The 20190-nt window shown below is 46.8% G+C and overlaps 8 protein-coding genes across 8 annotated transcripts; 6 read left to right on the top strand and 2 right to left on the bottom strand.

Annotated features, from left to right (window-relative positions):
• Positions 1–2568: 2568 nt before the first annotated feature.
• Positions 2569–3579, bottom strand: ATNIH1004_007988 (uncharacterized protein; the record flags this gene model as incomplete). Its single annotated transcript, XM_033572601.1, has 1 exon — positions 2569–3579. One exon carries the CDS (start codon positions 3577–3579, stop codon positions 2569–2571), a length of 1011 nt encoding a protein of 336 aa, XP_033425916.1.
• A 1129-nt stretch (positions 3580–4708) lies between these two features.
• On the top strand, positions 4709–6175 carry ATNIH1004_007987 (uncharacterized protein; the record flags this gene model as incomplete). The annotated part of the gene is made up of 1 exon (XM_033572600.1): positions 4709–6175. The coding sequence occupies one exon, from the start codon at positions 4709–4711 to the stop codon at positions 6173–6175; it is 1467 nt and encodes a 488-aa protein (XP_033425915.1).
• Positions 6176–6526: 351 nt separating this feature from the next.
• On the top strand, positions 6527–8503 carry ATNIH1004_007986 (putative MFS multidrug transporter; the record flags this gene model as incomplete). Its single annotated transcript, XM_033572599.1, has 6 exons — positions 6527–6683; positions 6743–6837; positions 6898–7221; positions 7307–7465; positions 7512–7851; positions 7914–8503. 6 exons carry the CDS (start codon positions 6527–6529, stop codon positions 8501–8503), a joined length of 1665 nt encoding a protein of 554 aa, XP_033425914.1.
• A 348-nt stretch (positions 8504–8851) lies between these two features.
• On the top strand, positions 8852–9198 carry tfb5 (TFIIH complex subunit TFB5; the record flags this gene model as incomplete). The annotated part of the gene is made up of 3 exons (XM_033572598.1): positions 8852–8870; positions 8936–9087; positions 9151–9198. 3 exons carry the CDS (start codon positions 8852–8854, stop codon positions 9196–9198), a joined length of 219 nt encoding a protein of 72 aa, XP_033425913.1.
• An 808-nt stretch (positions 9199–10006) lies between these two features.
• Positions 10007–10522, top strand: HSP30 (Hsp20/alpha crystallin family protein; the record flags this gene model as incomplete). Its single annotated transcript, XM_033572597.1, has 1 exon — positions 10007–10522. One exon carries the CDS (start codon positions 10007–10009, stop codon positions 10520–10522), a length of 516 nt encoding a protein of 171 aa, XP_033425912.1.
• A 1248-nt stretch (positions 10523–11770) lies between these two features.
• On the top strand, positions 11771–12741 carry ATNIH1004_007983 (enoyl-CoA hydratase/isomerase family protein; the record flags this gene model as incomplete). The annotated part of the gene is made up of 3 exons (XM_033572596.1): positions 11771–11883; positions 11947–12572; positions 12632–12741. 3 exons carry the CDS (start codon positions 11771–11773, stop codon positions 12739–12741), a joined length of 849 nt encoding a protein of 282 aa, XP_033425911.1.
• Positions 12742–15416: 2675 nt separating this feature from the next.
• On the top strand, positions 15417–16140 carry ATNIH1004_007982 (rhamnogalacturonan acetylesterase RgaE; the record flags this gene model as incomplete). Its single annotated transcript, XM_033572595.1, has 3 exons — positions 15417–15456; positions 15522–15710; positions 15803–16140. The coding sequence occupies 3 exons, from the start codon at positions 15417–15419 to the stop codon at positions 16138–16140; spliced, it is 567 nt and encodes a 188-aa protein (XP_033425910.1).
• Positions 16141–16365: 225 nt separating this feature from the next.
• ATNIH1004_007981 (isochorismatase family protein family) lies at positions 16366–18903 on the bottom strand (the record flags this gene model as incomplete). The annotated part of the gene is made up of 1 exon (XM_033572594.1): positions 16366–18903. The coding sequence occupies one exon, from the start codon at positions 18901–18903 to the stop codon at positions 16366–16368; it is 2538 nt and encodes an 845-aa protein (XP_033425909.1).
• Positions 18904–20190: the final 1287 nt, after the last annotated feature.

The following is a 20190-nucleotide window of genomic DNA, read 5'->3' as shown; positions in this document are numbered from 1 at the left end:
GAAAAGCCCAACACCTTCACGTTGGGGAAGAAGACACGTTCTAAAGTCGGGAGACAAAGGAGTCCTCTCTTTACAGCCTAGTTAGTAGTCTCTAATGCATACCCCTGCCAATACCCTTAGTTCAAAATTGGCTGCAGTGCCGAGTAATCTGACTACCTAGAGTCATAATATGACAATACAATAAAATTTGTATAAACGTAGACTACCTAGCAATTTCCTCATTATTTCTACACCTTTTCCCTTGTAATCTCCTTAGTCCGAAAAGGGTAAGACTAGGCTACAGGGTACACCCAATTGCCACGCCACCGCAAAAAGGTCAACTAGACTTGGTAATGCCAAGTCTGGCTCCCAATTCACTTATCTACCGTCTCCGCGGTCACACTAAATTAGCTGTGATTATACCCTTTCATCCAGCTTTGCAGAAATGGGGGTCGATATTGAAACTGATACTCCAGTCGAGGGCACAAAGCTCCATAAAACATATATCAGAAGGAAACAAATTCTAGCCAGCAAGATGACTTACTGGTACGAATATGGGCACCACATATCTCAAGATATAGAGCATCATAACTAATCAAGTTCTAGGTAATGAGAACGGAGTTGATGATCTAAAGAACCCCCTGAATTGACCGGCCTTCTGGAAATGGAGTATTATAATGCTTAACTCCTTCGGTAGCCTGGTGACACTATTGAGCGGTAGCATGCTAGCACCAGCCAACGAAGCGATTAGTAAAGATATTCTTACAAGCACCGAGACAAAACATGGGACCGATGGTGTTAGCGCCATTAACCGGGGTATGGTCGTCGGATTGTCTGGATTATCTGCTCGGCCTGGTATGTACTTTGGAATACTATCTGCGGCTTTGCCAAATATCCAAGCATTGATGCTTGGATGCCGAATCATGTCAGGAATTGGGACCGATTGGAAAATTCGCCGCAAGTAACTACCTTAGTTCTTTCGTCTGTGTCCATCAATATAGAAAAATACCTGAAATGCCACCATTATGGCTCTCCTAAAGCCCACGGATTTTCAGGTGGCTGAATGGTAACTTCCTCATCTACACTTCTTCATGGCTCATCAGCGACAGGTGTCAATACCGGCGCTGGAACATTGCTGGTGGCCACATGTGTATAAGTAGATAATTTTGTTGCCTTTTGCTAGGAGCTTCTTTTTTTTTTTTTTTTCCCTTTTGGGTATTTATTTGGATAATTGCTAGCAGAGGAGATATGGTCCACAACAAAATTTAATTAGATTCTCAGTATTCACATAATTCTACTGGGTCGTTACTTTAAAGACGCTAGCCCGTCCATGCCCTAGCAACAAATCAAATCCCAAAATCAGTGAACAGTTAGATCTTCCTTAAAACGCTGCACTTGGCACCCTTCCCTAGAATGACCCATTCTCCTCCAAACTTTAACTTTTATATGATGCCACCTAGTGATTTGTCAGAGTCGAAGATTGGAGGTTGAAGACATCATCAATTTTTGCCTTAATAGATGTGGACCAAACTAACCCCATTTCCCTTTAGCTAACAAATTAATTATTCTTTATCCACTGGTTCCTCATCCCACTGTTCAACTCCAGCCGGAATCTCCATCACTGCCTCCTTACACCAAATATGCACAGCTTTCGACATCATCTCCCGCGTCAACCCATCCAAGCAACCACCCTTCAGGTTCACTAGATTCTCTCCCTGGGCACGATGAAGTATCCGCGATCCACAAGACTGACAGAATAAACACTCCAGCTGTCTATTTTTCAACGTTTTTCGGGTATAAATCCCAATTCCAGGAGAGGTGTTCGAATTGTCGATTGGAAGCTCAAACCATGGAAAGACGGCCGTTATACCGCAAAAGGATGAAGATTGATGACGGCATTCCGTACAGTGGCAGACGTATATCTTGAGAGGTGCTGGGAGAGGTGTAGTAAATTGAATAGTGCCACATTGACATCGGCCTTCCATGATGGCTTTTGATTTTATTGTGTGAGGGGTAAGATTAAGGTGGCGTCTATTAATTGAATGTGATGGCCAAGGGTATGGTTCGCGGCTTCTTCAGGGGATTTGTCTAAAGGCGTCGCTGATATATCAATGATTTAACATGCATTAAGTAGCAACAGTTGAATATGTAGTTAGTTGGCTAGGTAGTAGTAGTGCTCTGTCCTCTAGTCTGTTACCTAAATGGTTAGTTACTGTCAATCAGATGATTTATAATCAAATACGAGATCCATAACCCACACAGCATGACGATGTCCAAATTTTCTCTGTTTCTTCTTTCTCCTCTGTAAGATGTAGGTGATACTGAGTGCTCACCTACTTTACTTCTCGGTAGAATTCTGCTTCATCAGGGCGTTAAGTATTGGAGGAACAATAATCCTTAACCATCACATCCACCACGATTTTCTACTGAGGACATCCAATATCAACCACTTTAATCAATAGATTTATTGGATCTTTTTATTTTGGCTGTTATGCGTCTTACTTATTGGCATTGAGCATCATGGCCAATAGTAATACCCAGATCCCAAGATTGACAATACGGATCAAAAACTCCATATCCATATACCCATCAATAAATCACCGGTAGTCCAGCACTCTCTCTTATCTTATAAGTCCTCTCCTTCCATCCCCGAAACGCCGCGAGACGATCACTATCCGACACAGTACCAAAATCCAGGTCCTTCAGTCGACGGTCAATAGGAAATACTCTCATCAATGACCCATCCTGACAGATCGTAATACTCCCAATCCGTTCGTAGAGCATTTTTCCGTGATACATCATATGGCGGTCCATCCCTAGCAGATATCCAATATAATTACTGATCATGCTAGCCAGCCATTCAGGGCGGATCATAAGGGTTTCAACAGTGTTATACGGCCACCGGTAAGCAGTGCTAGGGTCTGAATTATCGCGACCCTCAAGCCAATTACTGTATTCTATACTCGACGGTGCTATCCTGCCCCTAGGGGTCAAGAAGTCTAGAGTCAACTGGTTTATGGTGAAGCGTTGCGGAATAGGCTTTTGCGAATCTGGTCGCCGATGTTCAACGAGCGGACCGCATTCGAGAAACCTCTCTAGAAGATAATAGAAACACCAGGTGATCCGCGGCGGGGCACCATCGCTGTGGCAGAATCTGAACCGGCGACCCTCCATCGTCGGACTGATGCCTTCGATTCGGAATGTCGCAGTCAGCCTGTCGACATGGAGACACGGAGGGGAAAGTAATTTCCACGTGGGCCATAGGTGCATCTCGTCGACCATGACGACGTCGAGAGCGTAATGGCCGGGTTTTTGTAGTCTCCATTTAGTCAATTCTGCGATTTTGCGATTCACAAGAAGGAGAGTAAGCGGTGTTGAAGTCCAGGAAATATATCCCTCTTCTTGCTTATTCGAGTATTTGACGTTATTTGGTCCATACGCCCAAGAGCGACAGGTTCCTGCACCCCGGGACCATGCCTCACGTACGCCGTGTGAAAGTAGATTATCAGTGGTCCGTGGTAGTTGGCCCCGGTACGTCAATACGATCTCGATGATATAGTCGAGTAGTTCACTGGGGAGGTCTAGGAGTGATGTTGGCATTTGTTATTGCAATACTGGAAGTATATATGGGTGTGTGGGTAACATAGGATATTCTGGTCAGCGGGTTGGAGAAATCCAGCAGAGCATGGTGGTTCGTGGATGAAACATCCAGCCACAGTACGGAGTGTCTTGATGCCCCGCAGATCATTGACGTGAGACGTGTGCAAGTCTGAGGGCTAGACCAGACTAAAGCCCATCCAGCCAGCATTTTAATTCTGTCTGCACTAGGAACGAAGGGGTTAATTAGGAAGTTTGGTAATCTAATTAACATTTAAACTTCCGTCTCTAATTCCAACCCTTACCTATTGCTACCTGTGGTCGATACAACAGTATTTCTTGACATTAGTATGTACAACACCTGGTTGATTAAAATCGCTTACCAGTGTCCAATCAGTGCAGATCATATCGACGTTGAAAATAATTTATAGAAAATATGAATACCAAACAAGTAGATTACACTATCTATTAACCCTCCCAAGGAGTCATCAAGGAGTCCATCTCGACCAGGACTGTATCAGGTATTTTGAAACTCCTGTTTGCTATCTGAAGCCCTGAGATTTTGTTAGTTTATTGATCGCAAGTTGTGGTCACATAGTCTGTCCGCTCGTTGCTCCTCGTTGCTCGGTAAGCTTCCCTGGGTGATATCTTGTGAGAAATTTGTTCAAGCCAACAGCTGGATATGTCACGGCAATTGTTATGTACGACCGATGAGCCGTTTACAACTATTTGCAAGCGATATTACAACACACTAGTTAGTTAACTATCCCAGCCATCTGATTAGCTAAACCAGATATAGTCACATGATCTTCCCAATCCACGAAGATTTGGCCTGTTGAAATTACCGCAAACTCCTATTTTGTGGATCACACTAAATGGTAAACATACCAGCACGAGTACAGCTCACAACAATCTACATATATTGGCAAAAAGCATCCCACGGTCTGGAATTTTACCCTAGGTTCGTATAGATTTGGCTGAGCTTGATAATTCAACGCTTGTTAAAATATAACCTGATAACATTATTTATATGGCAGCAGTGAAGTTCTTGGATATCTTGATACAATATTCATGGCAAATAGAATAATGTATTGCAGTTAAATAACCTCCAGCTACGTTTCAAGGTCAGGCCATGCCGCTTCTCCAGTTGCCCAACGAACTGCTGCTGTCCATTTTGACAGAGCTGGATTCAGAGAGAGACATCAACGTGTTTGTTCGGTCAAACCGCCACCTCTACCACAACTTCAACAGCTACCTCTACCGGCATCATGTACAGCATTCAAGGGCTTCAGCACTCCCATGGGCTGCATTGCGTGGACGAGAAGGGACATGCCGGAAATTACTGGATGAGGGAGCTAATACCGCCATCGAAAATCATAACAGTTCGAATGCCCCGTTATTCCTGGCAGTAATGAGTGGGCATTTGGATGTGGTCAGGCTGTTGCTTGAAAGGGATGCTGTCCCCAATGTTAAAGATGAGACTGGCCGGACGCCGATCTCGTGGGCGGCACAGAATGGCCATATTGCAGTTGTCAAGCTCCTGTTAGAGAGAGGTGTTGGGCTAGATTCTGAAGATGAGGAAGGTCGGACACCACTATCATGGACAGCAGAACGTGGACATGAATCCATCGTTACCCTCCTCCTGGAGAGGGGTGCCAGGCCAGACTCTAAGACAAGTCTTGGACATACCCCTCTGTATTACGCCAGCATACAGGGCAGCGTACCCATTATTAATCTTCTTCTAGAGAGGGGTGCCGATCCAGACCCCAAGGATATACATCATCGGACGCCGCTGTCTCTGGCAGCACAAAATGGCCATGAGAAGGTGGTCAAGCTCCTTCTTGAACATGGTGCTGATCTAGACTCCAGATCTCTACGAGGTCGGACTCCTCTGTCATTAGCAGCGCATTTTGGGCATGAGTCCATTGCCAAACTTCTGCTAGATCGCGGTTCAGATCCCAACTTAGCAAACGGCTTCGGACAGACCCCACTGTCCTGGGCCGCGCAGAGAGGGCATATATCAGTGATTAAGCTCCTACGGGAGTATGGTGCGGCGGTAGACGGTGTGGGCACCAATGGGCAGACTGCTTTATCGTGGGCTGCACAAGATGGAGATCTGCAAATGACACGACTCTTGCTAGAACATGGTGCTGCGGTAGACAGCCAAGACCAATATCGCCGGACACCACTTTTTATTGCTACCCTAATAGCGCGTGACGATATAGTGGAGGCACTTCTTGAGCACGGTAGCTCTGCAATGCATACTCCTACTTGTGCCGATCGCACCCCCCTATCTATAGCCCGTGACTACAACCTTACCAGGATCCAGCAACTATTGGATAAGGCATCAGGTACTCATCCAGAAACAGAAATAGTGAAGTCGACAGTTTCGTATGATTCGGACGATGCAGTGATCATCTGCGACAGCTGCGGCATTGATCTCCCCCCATATGACTTTTACTTCCACTGCAGTATCTGCAATGATGGTAATTGGGATGTCTGCTGCGAATGCCATGCACATGGGGCCCTTTGTGCTGACAATCATGTTCTCGAAAAGCGGGCTATACGTGATGGCACATCCATCAGGCTTTTCGAATAGCGTGGTAGTAGATTTATGTTCTTTTGAGGGGGGGGTATGTCTATTTACTTCAATGAAACGTGAATTTATCCTTTCGGTGGAAAAAGCCCCGCAAGATCTGGACTTCCAGAGTTCTAGTTATGGTGGATTATCTTATCGCGATTGATCTCCTACTAAGCAAGTCAAGTTGATTATAAATGCGCAACAGCCGCGAAATAACTAGTTACCCGGCAACATCCACGCTTACCTCCTTTCCCAATAAAGCACGTCGAATGCCCCTCATCGCACACCATCCCCGTTGCCAACCCAATAGATCCAAAGGGTCTATGTTCTACTATTTTTCATAGTTTTTGTGCATTAAGCAAGCTCATCATGGCTGAAGACCACAACCATAGAGAACAATCGCCCTCCGAGGAGACGCCGCTCATTACGCATGTGTCTCAACCTTTGGATGAGGTTCCAAATTCCGTGTCATTTATCAGAGGGTCGATCATAGTCCTATCTACGGGGATGCTACTATTTATCCAAAGTATATCCTTCTCACTGTCTCCATTGAGGCGATGTATTAAATACTGAGAGCTCTCATAGCTACCAACATGTCAATGATGACCACGGCCCAGTCTGATATTGCGGCAGACTTAGACGCCTTCTCACAGACAACGTGGTTCAATTCTGCCTATCTGGTATATTCATCCATGTCCCAGTGTGGGATCTCGGGCTCTGACTTGCCTGGCCTGGCCTAGATTGCAGTGTCTAGTGTAACTCCCATCGCCGGGCGACTCTCTCAGATCTTCAGACCCCGGCTATATATTCTTTTCTCGTGTATACTTTTGGCTACGGGGCTTTTTATCACTGCAGTAGCTTCAAGCTTGACTATCTTTCTTTTTGGACGAGCACTGACTGGATGCGGTGGCGGCGGCCTCATGGTCACCGCGATTATTTTGACCCTTGATTTGGCTAGCAACAAGCGCAGAGGTCTCTTTATTGGCTTGATCAATGTTGGGATGACGACTGGTATTGCGTCTGGTGCAGTACTCGCAGGTTTGTTGACACCAGCATATGGATGGGTAAGTTGTCTAACAGCGTTGTTTCTCCTTTTTATCGTTTTTTTTTTTTTTTTTTTGTTTATTTGGAGCCCGGCTAATAACTCAGCGCATTATATTCTGGACCCAAGCACCTCTTGCGTTGATTTTAGGTCCGATCCAGTTTTACGCTATTCCAGATAATTTGGGAGACAAATCTGAACAACTGAGCGAACATACTTTGCTTCAGAAGCTGGCAAAAGTGGACTATCTTGGGGCCGTTGCTCTGGTACGCTTGCACACCAAAATCACAAATTCTAACTAACAAATTCAAGACAACTTCGGTTTTCTTGCTACTCTATAGCCTTGCATCATCTGAGATTACCATTGCTCCGATACTCTTATGCCCTGTTGCCTTTGCTGGATTCCTGTTAATCGAGGGGAAGTTTGCCTCGGAGCCCATTATACCCGTGGAGGTGCTCCGCATGAGGAGTGTGTTGTTGACATGTTTGGCGGGCCTTGTATCAATGATGGCACGCTGGTCGGTTCTCTTCTTCTCCCCAGTTTATGCGCTGGTGGTCCGGAATTGGTCCCCTGCTTCTGCCGGATTAATCCTGGTTCCAACCAACGCTGGTTTTGGGCTAGGTGGCGTTCTGGTGGGATGGTTACATATCCGTAAGACACGGAGTTATTATATGTGGGTGCTACTTGCTGGACTATTGTTCTAACTGTAACAGAAGCTTTTACTAACCGTATTAGTTCCTGCCTTGTTTCATTCTCGGTCTTTGGGCTGTCGACTTTAGTTCTGACCACTCTTTCCACACCCGATTCACTCGCTCTCACCTACCTATTCTTCACATTCCTGAACGGCCTCTCTATTGGTGGCCTGATGAATTACAGTCTATCCCACGTCCTTCATCTCACGAGTGCGGACGTGCACTATATTGTGACCGCTCTATTGGGCATGTCAAGAGGATTTGCAGGAAGTTTTGGGTCAGCTATCGGTGGAGGATTCTTCCAACGGGAACTAAAGAGAAGACTAGAAAGAGGCTTTGCAGAGCATGGTTTGCCTGGGAGAGACGAACTCATCCGAAAGCTGCTGGGAAGCCCTACCCTAGTAGGAAACTTGGCGGGCGCGGAACGAGCAGTTGCTGTCCAGAGCTATGAGCAGGCTGTAAAGGTACTTTTCCTGGGCAGCTTTATAATCAATTTTGCGGCAGTAGCTGCACAAGCAGGTACAGGCTGGAAACCTTTCGATGTTAAAGGGAAGAGTCGGGAAGAGAGCCGGCAAGAGGATTTAGAAGAGCGTATAGAGAGGGAAGATTAAACCTTGGGGAAACGTTCCAGCATCACATACACATATATTTCGAATCAACTTGGCGTAAATTAAATAGAAGAAGAATTTATGTGTATATTATATTTTTGGTTTTGATAATGACAGATTTTTTATACACTTGATGCAGACATCCAGACTGGTCAACAACTATACAGTCTGCCTTGCTGCCTTAAACGGCTTGGCGTTCCCGCCCAAAATCAACACCACCGAGTCGATCGAATTCTCTCTCTTGTCTTGTGCAGTGGAAAAGCATCACTCTCCGCAAAATCATCCACTCCTGTCGTCGATTTAATATATCCCTTTTCTCCTTTATACATATTTCCTACTCAGATAACCATCATGCCCCGTGCAGTAAGAGGTAAGCTTCTCCGCTCCTTCAGACTTTGTTTGCTCAATCCACTGACAGAAGGTATGAGTCTAAAGGTGTACTCATTGAATGCGATCCATCAGTGAAAGCGATTATTCTAAAATATGACGAAGAGCGACACGATTACATTGTGGAGGATTTAGATGATGACCGACATCTGGTCATCAAGGAAAGCCAGCTCCAAAACCTGAAGGCCCGGCTAGGAAAGGTAACGCCCACAATAGCCTGGGAAACTGTTCCTTCGGCCTTGAATTGTTGACTGGGGTAATAGGAACTTGATGATAAGGTCATGCAACCCGATGAATCGGAGTCCGAGTAAACCTCAACAATTTTTTATACGCATCGCATGCATTCCTCCGCTCGTCCTTCCGTCTCTCGAACAACTGTCACTGCGTTGCAGAATAGGCTCGAGTGGCATGCTATAAAATAAATTAGGTGAATATCCGGGATCATACGGCTGACCTTCGGAGTCCAAACTTGACGCAGCAGCTTGGCTGTGCCTGTGATACCATACCTGCTATCATAGTGATTTAATGGCAGCATATACTATGCTCCAAGAGTTATAATTACATGTCTAGAGCATGTTTATGGTAAGCGGGGTTATCTATAGGTGGCAAGTTGGTCTAAATCTGGTATGACCTACGCATTTTGACCCGTCCATTTTGACCCGTTGCGCGATGTTACTGGAGGCTTCTGTCATTTGAATCACCCACAGGGTGTAACCGGTGGGTAGTACCAGTGGCAATTACCTCCGGAACTCTGACACTAGCTATTGACCACCTGCATCCTGTGACACCATAAGTTGAACCTTGGAGTCGTCCTGGATATCCCTGGCTACCGTGTCACGTGACCTGTCGAACCTACCAGAAGCTTCCCGCAGCCTGTAGATGCCGCCACATACTTCGAGCACGAACTCAGGGTAGCGAGTGATATCAGACTAACATCATCCGTGACATGCTGGCAGCTTCTCGAATCATGCTTCAGAAGTATATAGGTGGCCTTAAGGCCTGAGCAATAGGTCATCAACAAAACATCAATCAGAAATCTCTGGATAAGAAACGGTCTTCCAAATACAAAACATTTCTACTATCAACTTCTATAACAGTCGTTTCAATCTCAAATCCACAATGTCTCTATTCAGAACTTTTCCCACTTCGGGCGACTTCGCCCCTCTTTTCCGTCTCTTGGACGACTATGACGTCCACCGCGCATCCAGGGGCCAGACTGCCGTGCGCTCGTTCGCACCTCGCTTCGACGTCCGCGAGACCTCCGATGCCTACCATCTTGATGGCGAGCTGCCCGGCATCCCACAGCAGAACATCGAAATTGAATTCTCAGATCCTCAGACCCTGGTGATCAAGGGCCGTTCAGAACGCGAATACAGCTCTCCAGAAGCTGGCGAGAGTGCTGCACAGGGCGGAGGCAGCGATGTGGTCAAGACTAGCGACAAGCAAGTGACTAAGTCCGAGGGCCAGCACCGCTTCTGGGTGAGCGAGCGCTCTATTGGAGAGTTCCATCGCAGCTTCTCCTTCCCGACCAACGTTGACCAGGACAAAGTCAAGGCTAGTCTGAAGAACGGCATCCTGGCCGTGGTTGTTCCCAAGGCCTCTGCCCCGTCTGGAAAGAAGATTACCATTGAGTAAATGATATGATGGACATAGGATGGTTATGAGCTTTACGATCATTTTCTAATTTAATCTAGATTGTATAGGCAGTTTGTTGGGTTGAGAAAATTAAGTCGTCATGTATATTAGTTAGCTTAACCAATTTGTGTTATTCCCCACAGTTTAATTAATCACTCGTGTTCTGCAGAATTGCAACTGGTTTCTATACTGAGCATAGATCCTCCATATACAACCGATTCCCTTATCGCTATTCTACTACATCCTCAGTTTTCTTACTGTACTGCATCTGGTTATTCCCATAACAAAGGCTTATAGTCTAGTAATCCTTTTAACTGCAGCTTGTGCACACAAAACAATCTTTTCTGTCAAGCCGCACTTCTTGGAGAATGATGTCATCGTTCACCACTCGCAGCTTAACTATAGCCATCCTGTGCATTTAACTTGTTCTTGACAAGATTTCTACCTGGACATTACTTGTATGAACAGGCCATATTTGAGGTCCAAACGCCACCTGCTAATCCAAAATTTGTCATGGCCGAGCCGAGGCACGTGAATGTCCATATCCAGGTTTGGTGCCTGACTTATATGGCTGCGACATGCCTGTGGTGTATGGACTCATTTACATTCCTGTTCTCTCTTGAGTATTCTGGTCCATATGAAATATCGGTCTACTGAAGTATCTAATAGATAACAAGTAATCAGAACCAGAGCTTTATTCGCAGATAGACAAGCAATAGATAGCTACTTGTCTTCTTCTCTTCGACGACTACTAACCTCTGAGCACGCTCTCCTGGCAGATTAATGAGCGAATTAACAAATAGTTATGAACACTAATATGAAAGACTATGTAGAGGTAAATAATAAGAATAATATAGTTGAATCACTATTACCTTTTACATTTGCAAAGTATATATTTTTATGTAGTATCGAGAACCATGTAGGTGTTAGCCCACAACCACATTCAAACTTTAGGCGCAACTGTACTTGAAAAGAACTTGCTGTATAAAAGTATACTGTAGAGTCAATTTTAGATCCAGTAGGAATCAAAGAGAAGTCGACATTCTTCTCTTCCAGCTACAAATAACCGTCCACTGGCCCCTATCAGTTCCCGATTCAGTAGTAGCATGGACAGCTTAATCTTATCTTTAGCCGAGGTCCCCAGAGCGACTACAACATTTAAGTCCATGGCGCAAGGAGCCAATGTCACAACTCAACACCAACATCTCTACGCCCAGCATCCAGCATCTCCCTAACCACCAAATCACAATGGTCACCAACTACTCATACAAGTACTTTATTGTACACCTCCCTTCTGACCACCCCTACGTCGCACATGTGGAGATCAACCGACCCGATAAGATGAACGCCTTTTTCGAGGCGTAAGCAGCAATCTTTCCATTCCACACCATGCCTAATCAAACTAACAACAGCTAAAAAAACAGCATGTGGCTCGAAATGGCTCAAGTCTTCAACGCGCTCTCACACGACCCATCCGTTCGCGCCATTGTTCTCTCTGGCGCAGGAGAGAAAGCCTTCACAGCCGGATTAGACGTCCATGCCGCCTCTCAGGGTGAGCTATCTTCTGGATCAGAGGATATCGACGGGGCCCGTAAAGCGGCCCATTTACGACGCCATATTGGCACGTTCCAAGACTCCATCACGGCCATCGAACGCTGCGAAAAGCCCGTCATCTCTGCCGTGCATGGCTTCGCGCTGGGCCTGGCTATTGATATCAGCGCAGCTACTGACATCCGGGTTTGTGCGCAGGATACACGCTTTTCAGTGAAGGAGGTGGATATTGGATTGGCGGCTGATATCGGGACTTTGAGTCGGCTTCCCAAGATAGTGGGGAATAATGGGTGGGTGAAGGAAGTTGCCTTGACGGCGAAGATCTTTGGAGCAGAGGAGGCGAAGAGCGTGGGATTTGTGAATTCAGTGTATGACAACAAGGAGGCTACGGTGAAGGCGGCCTTGGAGTTGGCGAAGTTGATAGCCGGGAAGAGCCCCGTTGCAGTGCAAGGGACAAAGGAGATTTTGAATTGGTCAAGGGATCATTCAGTTCAGGATGGTAAGCTTCTGTTTTCTTATTTATTGCCTTTATATTGGCTATGTGGCTAATTGGGATAGGTCTCCGATATACGTCGGTATGGAATAGTGCAGCTTTGCAGACAAAGGATGTCTCTGCTGCCTTGCTGTCAGGGATTCAGAAGAGGAAGCCGACATTTGAGAAACTGTAAATATGTTTTGAGCTTCGTTTATCTTCTGTTGTCTTCCTTGCATGTATAAGTGAATGGTACTAGAATTTTTTGTCTTGTGCCAGGCACGAGGCCAGAAAGTGAATACCTTCTGTTCAAGTCTTATTTCCTCTCCTCTATATTAAAGCGTTCTACTTGTGTTCTTCCCTTCTTCCTTTCTTTATATCATATTTCTTCCCCTTGTTTCGTCATCCCCTTCCATCATCATTTTCTTCTCTTCCTGTCAATTGATTTGGCTTAGCTTCTAGTGACTTTTCTTCTCTTCTTCCCAATTCATTCATGTGGTCAGCATTTCAGAGATTTCCCTGGCTATTTAGTGACCTTGGTCGCTTTTTAGTCCAGTGGTATATCATTGAAAGAACCAACTTTCTCCAGAACCAAATCATTCTACACTCAGCTACGGGTACTATTACGACCGAGCACAGAGCTACTACCCAGGCAGCGGTACGCCAGAGAATTATCAGATACAGCAAGGTGTTTAGTATCTCCTTTCAATGGGATACCGATTACGCTTTTGTGTATCAAAGCTTTGGCTACTTTAGAGCAATGATACGCGCACTGGGCTGCCTCTATCCACAAGAGTTTTCAATAGACTCCACGAATGAAACTCCAGACTGGACTGTGCGAGAACAAATCAGAGAGCTCTCATGCAAGGTGCAAATAGTATGGGGCCGTTCTCTAGTAGCTATTCACTACTCTGGCCATGGCTACTTTAACAACCAAGGCAAGCTCCGGCTTGTTCCTTATAACGGAGGCCAGAAATAAACGCCATAAAATCTTATGTGACGCAGACAGTTCTCAAGGTCTTCAAAGAATCCAGCGAGAGGAATGTGAATGTGCTATCTGTAATCGATTGTTGTTATGATTTCAAACCAATCCGTGATAGCGAGGCTGCTGATCGTATTGTTGAGGTTATTGCAGCTCCTGGCAAAAATACTCCCAATGTCAACTAGCCGCCCCACAAAACATTCACGGCAAAGCTCGCCAGAGAAGTTATCCGTCGATAGTAGGCGGACACCGGTATGTTGAGTTTGGGGACGTCTTTCTTGTGGACCCTCCGCGCATACGAAAGATAAGGGCTAGGGCGCATAGAGCTCTTCCATATCCTGAAAATGGGATCTACATCGATGTCCGTTCCCTTTTCTGAGTTGTCGATTCCGCCAACCCTCCGTGCAGCTTTCGGTGTCCATACTGTAGGGAATATGAGTCAAGAAGATCTGGAAGGATTCGTAGAATAGACTCGTTGTCTATTCGCCACCGTCTCGATTAATTTGGAGGGTAGTTTCCATAAGGGTCCCCGTATCTATCGTTGAGCACATCAGGGTCCCAGTGTCTCTTATTGTCTTCTTCATACGCTATTTGGTCGAAACTAGCAGGGATGAAGGGATACCAGCTGATGACTGAAGCCACCGGCTTCAATATGTTGGAAACACCCACAATTCAGAAGAAAAGAAAGAAAACGTTCGCCCTCTCCCCTCCCCAACAAAAATAGCTCTAGTTCCAACCATTGTTATGTATTTTATTTTATTAAGAATACAATATTGCTCACGCTTCGTCCAGTCGGTCTACGGATTCCTACGATTATAATAGAGTCTGGTTTGAGCGAACCGTGAACACAATTATATAGAGACCGAGACCTAGGTCATAGACGACCAAGCTACTCGTTGAGCCCGATTCCTTATTATAATACCTACGGACGGGCTGAATCATCCTTCTTATTTCTTATTTCGATGGCTTCCTTATTTTGAGTATCCTTTTCTATACTTTACTGTCAACATCGCTATCAACCGGTTTCATGTTTTCTTTTCTTCGCCCGGCATTCAATTTTCGTCAGAATAACTATCGAAAATATAGGGACTTACATAACGTCGCACTGCGGCCTTAGGCCAAAATGACCTAATATGGAAGGAATTCTTATTATGTCCTTATTCCTACGTACACGCTCACATTTCTCATACCTACATGCACGGACTCATCTATTTGAGTCTTCATTTAATTTAGTCGGTTCGGTTAACCAAATTGCTCATTTCTCAAAATCTCTCTGCAGGATTAATCAGAAGTATTGTATGCAACTCTATCTTGGAAACAAACATAATATTCTATCCTACCCACTCAAGCAGGAATCCCTCCATAAATCAGACACGGAAAAGCTAATAGCCCATTTAACTAACAATTGGGCAAAAAAAAAAAAAAGTACATGGACACCATGAGGGGAAATCCCAGGATATATCCCGACCAGATATCTATCCCCCATTCAACACCATGAATAAATGGGCTGATAATCCTGAATATTTTCTCATTCGAAATTAACATATATGAATTTCTCCCTTTTGAGAACTGGTCATCTGTGATAATCTACTTATCTGGAAGGACTTCAGTATACTTCCTGATCTATTTTTGTCTTTTCGGTGTGTGATAGCCAGAGACGGAGGATTCTCCATATCCTCCCTGGTCTTGAGGTGATGTGATTTCTCTAGAGAGGAATGTTCCTGCGGAGATGTATATTGTCGAGAGTGTTTAAAGTATAGTATTGTTAGTCGGCTAGGGAGTTACTACAGTTGAATCCAGACCGATAACAAATGCAGTTCTTTATTCTGCATCTTTCATTATTTCCCAGTATTCTAACGGCTACTATCGATCTGGTCGGGGATTCCACCATGGCTAAAGGTGGAGGTGGTTCTGGTTCTGGTACCGATGGTACTCTATCAAAGTCCCTGTCATTCCTACCTCCGTACAATCCAGTCTCCCACTAACAGAAACAGGAAGGGCCGAGTACGTCACCGACTACGTCTACACCACCGTCTCCAACGGAGCCATCGGCGGTCGGAGTGCACGGTCATACACCCTCGAAGGTCGATTCCAGGCTATCGCAGACATTCTACAGAAAGACGATTACGTCGTGATCGAGTTCAGACATAACGACGGGGGGCCATTATCCAATGATAATGGTCGTACTGACTGTCCTGGAACTGGCGATGAGACTTGTTAAACGGAGTATAACGGACGTCAGGAGACGGTGCTCACTTTCCCAGCTTATCTTGAGAATGCTGCGGAGTTGTTTGTGAGAAGGGGGCCCATGTCTTGATATGTAGCGAGACGTCGAACAATGTGTGGGAAACAGGGGAGTATGAATACTCGCCTTCGCGTTTTGTTGATTATGCACGGTTGGCGGCGGAGGTCACTGGAGTTGATTATGTGGATCATGGAGGCTATGTGGCAAATGCGTATAAGTTGCTGGGGGAGGACATGGTCAATTCGTTTTATCCCAAGGATCACGCTCATAAGAGCCCTGAGGGCGCAAATATCGCAGCTCAAGCATTCCTGAAGGCTGTGGCGGATAGTGATGCGGCCCTGAAAGAGGCCCTGACCACTGATTTTTGATAGAGAGCCTGGATTGATATTATTCTTCACAATGTGTGTATGAAGACAAACTATACCTATTAACAAACTTGAAGTAATTATGTATAAAATTCCGGATATCATTCCCATCCAATAGACATGCAAATTTCACCCATGAGGGCTATCGGCCGAAAATCATTAAATGCTAAGGTAGTCAACCCTCCCAAGCACTGTGCCTCTCCAAACCGGGTATATCAGGTGGCATGATCATTTCATTTCCTCTAGTGTCTTTCGGATAACCCCACGCTTCTCCAGTCTAGTGTAGTAGAGCAGCAGGTTAGGATGGGTCTTGTTCGAGAAAGACCCATTCTCCTGCACGATTTCCCTCAACACCGGCCATAATGAACAATCATCAATTCCAAATGTAGCACCATCCAAGTAACTCTGCCCGCTTAAAGCCTTCTCCCACTCATCTAACGAATTGAATTCGTTGCTTTTTTTTTGAGATTTGTGTTCCCGCCAATGTGCTAGTAATTCGTCAATCTCTGCCAATTGGCTGCCCCCACGCAGCACCTCTACTCCAGGTCGAGTCATATCCGGAGACCGCCGGGCTAGATCGGTCATGATCTTGACGTCGCCAGCAATTGCAACGCCGTTCGGTCCGATGTACAACGGTCGTTCGGCGATTTGCTTACTGCTTTCGCGGACCGTTCCCGCGTCATCATCATCTTCGGTGACCGTGTCGTAACGAATGCCGTTTTCACCCAAGCAAAGCAGAACCCGTAGATTGGCCACTTGATCCGAGCCAAGAACGAGTTTCACAGTTGATGCGGTCACAAAGTTAACCACGTCAAACCCATCACCGTAGATAGCATCCCAGTCAAACTCGATGGAACGATTTTCTTCTCCAAAGGCGCGGATAAGTCGCTCCGTCTCGGCGGAATCGCCGTGGATGACCGGATTTGCTCGGTCCTGGTCTTTCGAGACGGCACCTTGACCCCAGATTGTGTCACCAGAAGGGTTCAAGAAAGTGCCGATATGTCGGAACGTAAGCGAGATCCGCTTGCCGCCGTACGCTCGTTCTTCTATGGATCTTTCCGAGTCCGGGCGCTTGTCTGGTCGAATTCCATGGAGCCACCGCATATTAGTCTTTTCACCGAGGATGAAGAGTGATTCGTGGGGCATCGGTACACGTTGTGAGTGTCGTCCTGAATCGCCCTCGGCGGGTTGGGCCTTACTGCGAAGTACCATGACCCGCTGGGCGCCGAGGCTGACATTGCAAATCGATGACCCTCGTACGATATCCAAGGTCTTGTCAGAATGCTCCGAGATACGGTCTTGTCCATCGCGGTATAGCTGGATGAGGACATGATTAAGCGGATGCCCAAGGATCCGCTCTACGACAGCACGCACCCGATCCACCGCCGGGGTAAAAGACTGAAATGGCGGGGATTCGTCCGCAGGATGGCGATATATAGGGACCGATCCATCCTCCAGGGGGCGACCTTGAACGGCAACAAGGCGCGGAACCTGACCCGACAGATGGTACATCTTTTGCCATGCAACTTCACCACTAATCTGTTCGAATGCCTCTGCTGGGAGGTCCAAATCGTGAACAATACGCGAGTCACCCTCTCCAATCTTATCACCTGGCTTGCAGGCAGCCTGCGATCGTTTGGGCTGTTTACCGCTTCGTCGGGCTTCTGGTCGAGAAGAACCTGGGACCTTAGGGTCGGATCCTTTTGAACGACGCATGCGAGGGCGCACCCCCTTATCTCCAGGCTGCTGCGTCGGATCTGAGTCTTGTACAGCTCGTGTGTATCGAGAGTTGCCCCGGGTCAGATTCGCCAGTTCTAGCAGGTCACCATCCTCATCGTCAGAACGCTCGGCCAGAATATCGTCCAGGTTGCGACGCGTGCCGCCCCTTTCCAAAGACGCAGGAGGATCATCCATACCAGTCAACTTACGGGTTCGTCGAAAGTCGAGTCCACCCATATCGCCCTCGATCCCCGCGGGGGTGACCGATCGTGCTGGCGTGGAGCTGCTGCCTTCGCGTGCGATCGCATCCGTCTCCTGCCAGTCCAGCTCCTCAAAAAGCTCATCTGCAGTAATTCCATTGGCTCCAAATATATCAGCCATCCGCCGCATCGCCTCCTCATGACGACCAAAGCTGCGAAACCCAAGACGATCCTCGATTAGGTTGACCGAAAACCCGTGACGCACCGCATCGAGAGCAGTAGCGTAGACGGAAACGTTGGACAGGGAACCGCATAGATACAGTTCGGTAACGAAGCGTGTGCGCAGGGAAAGAATGAGTCCTTGATCCTGCAAGGCGGAATACTCGGATTTCTCGACCAGCGTGTCGGCGTCGGTGTCGATGGCGGCCAGAATAGGTGCCGGGAACTGCGCCCCCGCCGTTTGTGGCCGGCAGCACTGAGCGGTTTCGGTCGACAAAAAGGCCTCGTCATCCACGGGACCCTTGGGCTCCAAGCTCACAGGGTCCACAGATTCCTCAGCAAAAGAACCCTTCCCTGACGCATCCCCCGCGCGACTTAATACCACCAGCTCCTGTAAGTCCCTCCCGACCAATGGTCGCCGTGACTCATAATAAGAACGCACCCAAACAACCTCCCCATTGTGACGGAAAGCGCTGGCTAGTTGGGGGAGGGTCTCGAGGAATTCACTGGCGTTGGAGACATAGACGGCACCGGAGGATCGCAAAAAATCATTTTGAAAATCCAGGAGAAGCAGGGCCTTACGGGTCTGAATGGTGGGCAGATCACCGAATTGGGAAAAGAAACTCATTGTATGAACATGGTAAGGGTGACGGTGGTGACAAGGGAGGCTCAAGGGCCGAGGGATAAACCACGTAGAATGCCGGCGCAGGAAAGATAATCCACACCAGAAGGGATGGGAGTAAGCTGGGGAACTGGGGCAGGTTGGCGACGATACGAGATCTATCACGAACGAGGCGAACGTGGATGTTTTGGTGGAGAAAACGGAACTGTGCATCGACACCTCAGGCATCAGCTCTGCGTGTCAGCCAGCCAGGACGAAGACAGAGGATGCATGATCTACCAAGACAACGGAGTCAAGGACGCCGTTAATTCCCACTTTGGAGGGCTGCAGGGCTCAAAAAAATCGTTACAGTTAGGGTGCAGATGAACCTCCAGGGTGTTTGGTACTATATGTGTATGTATGTACATGGGCTTCACTGAAGCTGCGTATGGACAAATGACCGAATTATCCACGGGTTAGCAATTGTTTCCATAAAATCCTCCCAAATGTTTGAAGTAATTTCTGGGACTTTGCATGATCAAGAGCGCAGTGCAGAAAGAAAGCGGAAATTCTATCCGGGGTATCTATCGGCACCGACTGGGTAGAGTCTATTCATATTGGCGAGTATATGCACATTATTTGAGCTACAGGGTCCAGCTAGCTGACCAGGCAACTCCGTACTGCAATGAACGAGGTTAGCGAAAAGAATCTTCAACGGCGTGTCACATATGATCTCCATGGTAGAACCCAGAAATACCAACGGAATTGGGATTCTGAGGCTGGAAAAGCACGAAGATAAATAGACTTTCTGACTTGTCCTAGGATTACATCGCTCTCGCGCCTCTAATTATGACCACCTAGGACATTGAAAAGACTATCGTTTCATTCAGAAGAGAGCCGAAACGACTTAAAAGTCTTCCGGTCGCTACTTGTGCGTTCTGTTGTACATGGAGCTAGGCTAGCATTCAGAGTACTAGATGTTGTATCTCCTAGCAAGCGCCGTACTCTGTAGGTCCGGAGTAGACGCATGGGTAACTGAAGAATGCTCTCTTCCTCACCAAGCTGAGAGTGCCTTACCCAAATTGCTGCAGGTGCCAAGACAATGCTACCAGACACATCCGGAAGGATCTTCGACAGCAGCGATGGGAAAGACCAGAGCCTTTTCGAGTTCCATCTCACGAACAGAGTAGATAAATCATGGTTTCACAATAAGTGCTCCTTACCCTATGTGCTTTGATGCGAGGAAAGATTCAGCAAGCTCTGCCCAACCAATGTAGTCCCAGACCTAGCGCTCGGGACGATTCTGTGGTAGCT

The sequence above is a fragment of the Aspergillus tanneri genome, assembly GCF_003426965.1.
Source record: "Aspergillus tanneri strain NIH1004 chromosome Unknown AapTan_7_pilon_pilon_pilon, whole genome shotgun sequence".
Taxonomy (NCBI): domain Eukaryota; kingdom Fungi; phylum Ascomycota; class Eurotiomycetes; order Eurotiales; family Aspergillaceae; genus Aspergillus; species Aspergillus tanneri.
Note: the sequence above shows the minus strand (reverse complement) of the source record. Positions and strands in the feature narration are given on the sequence as shown.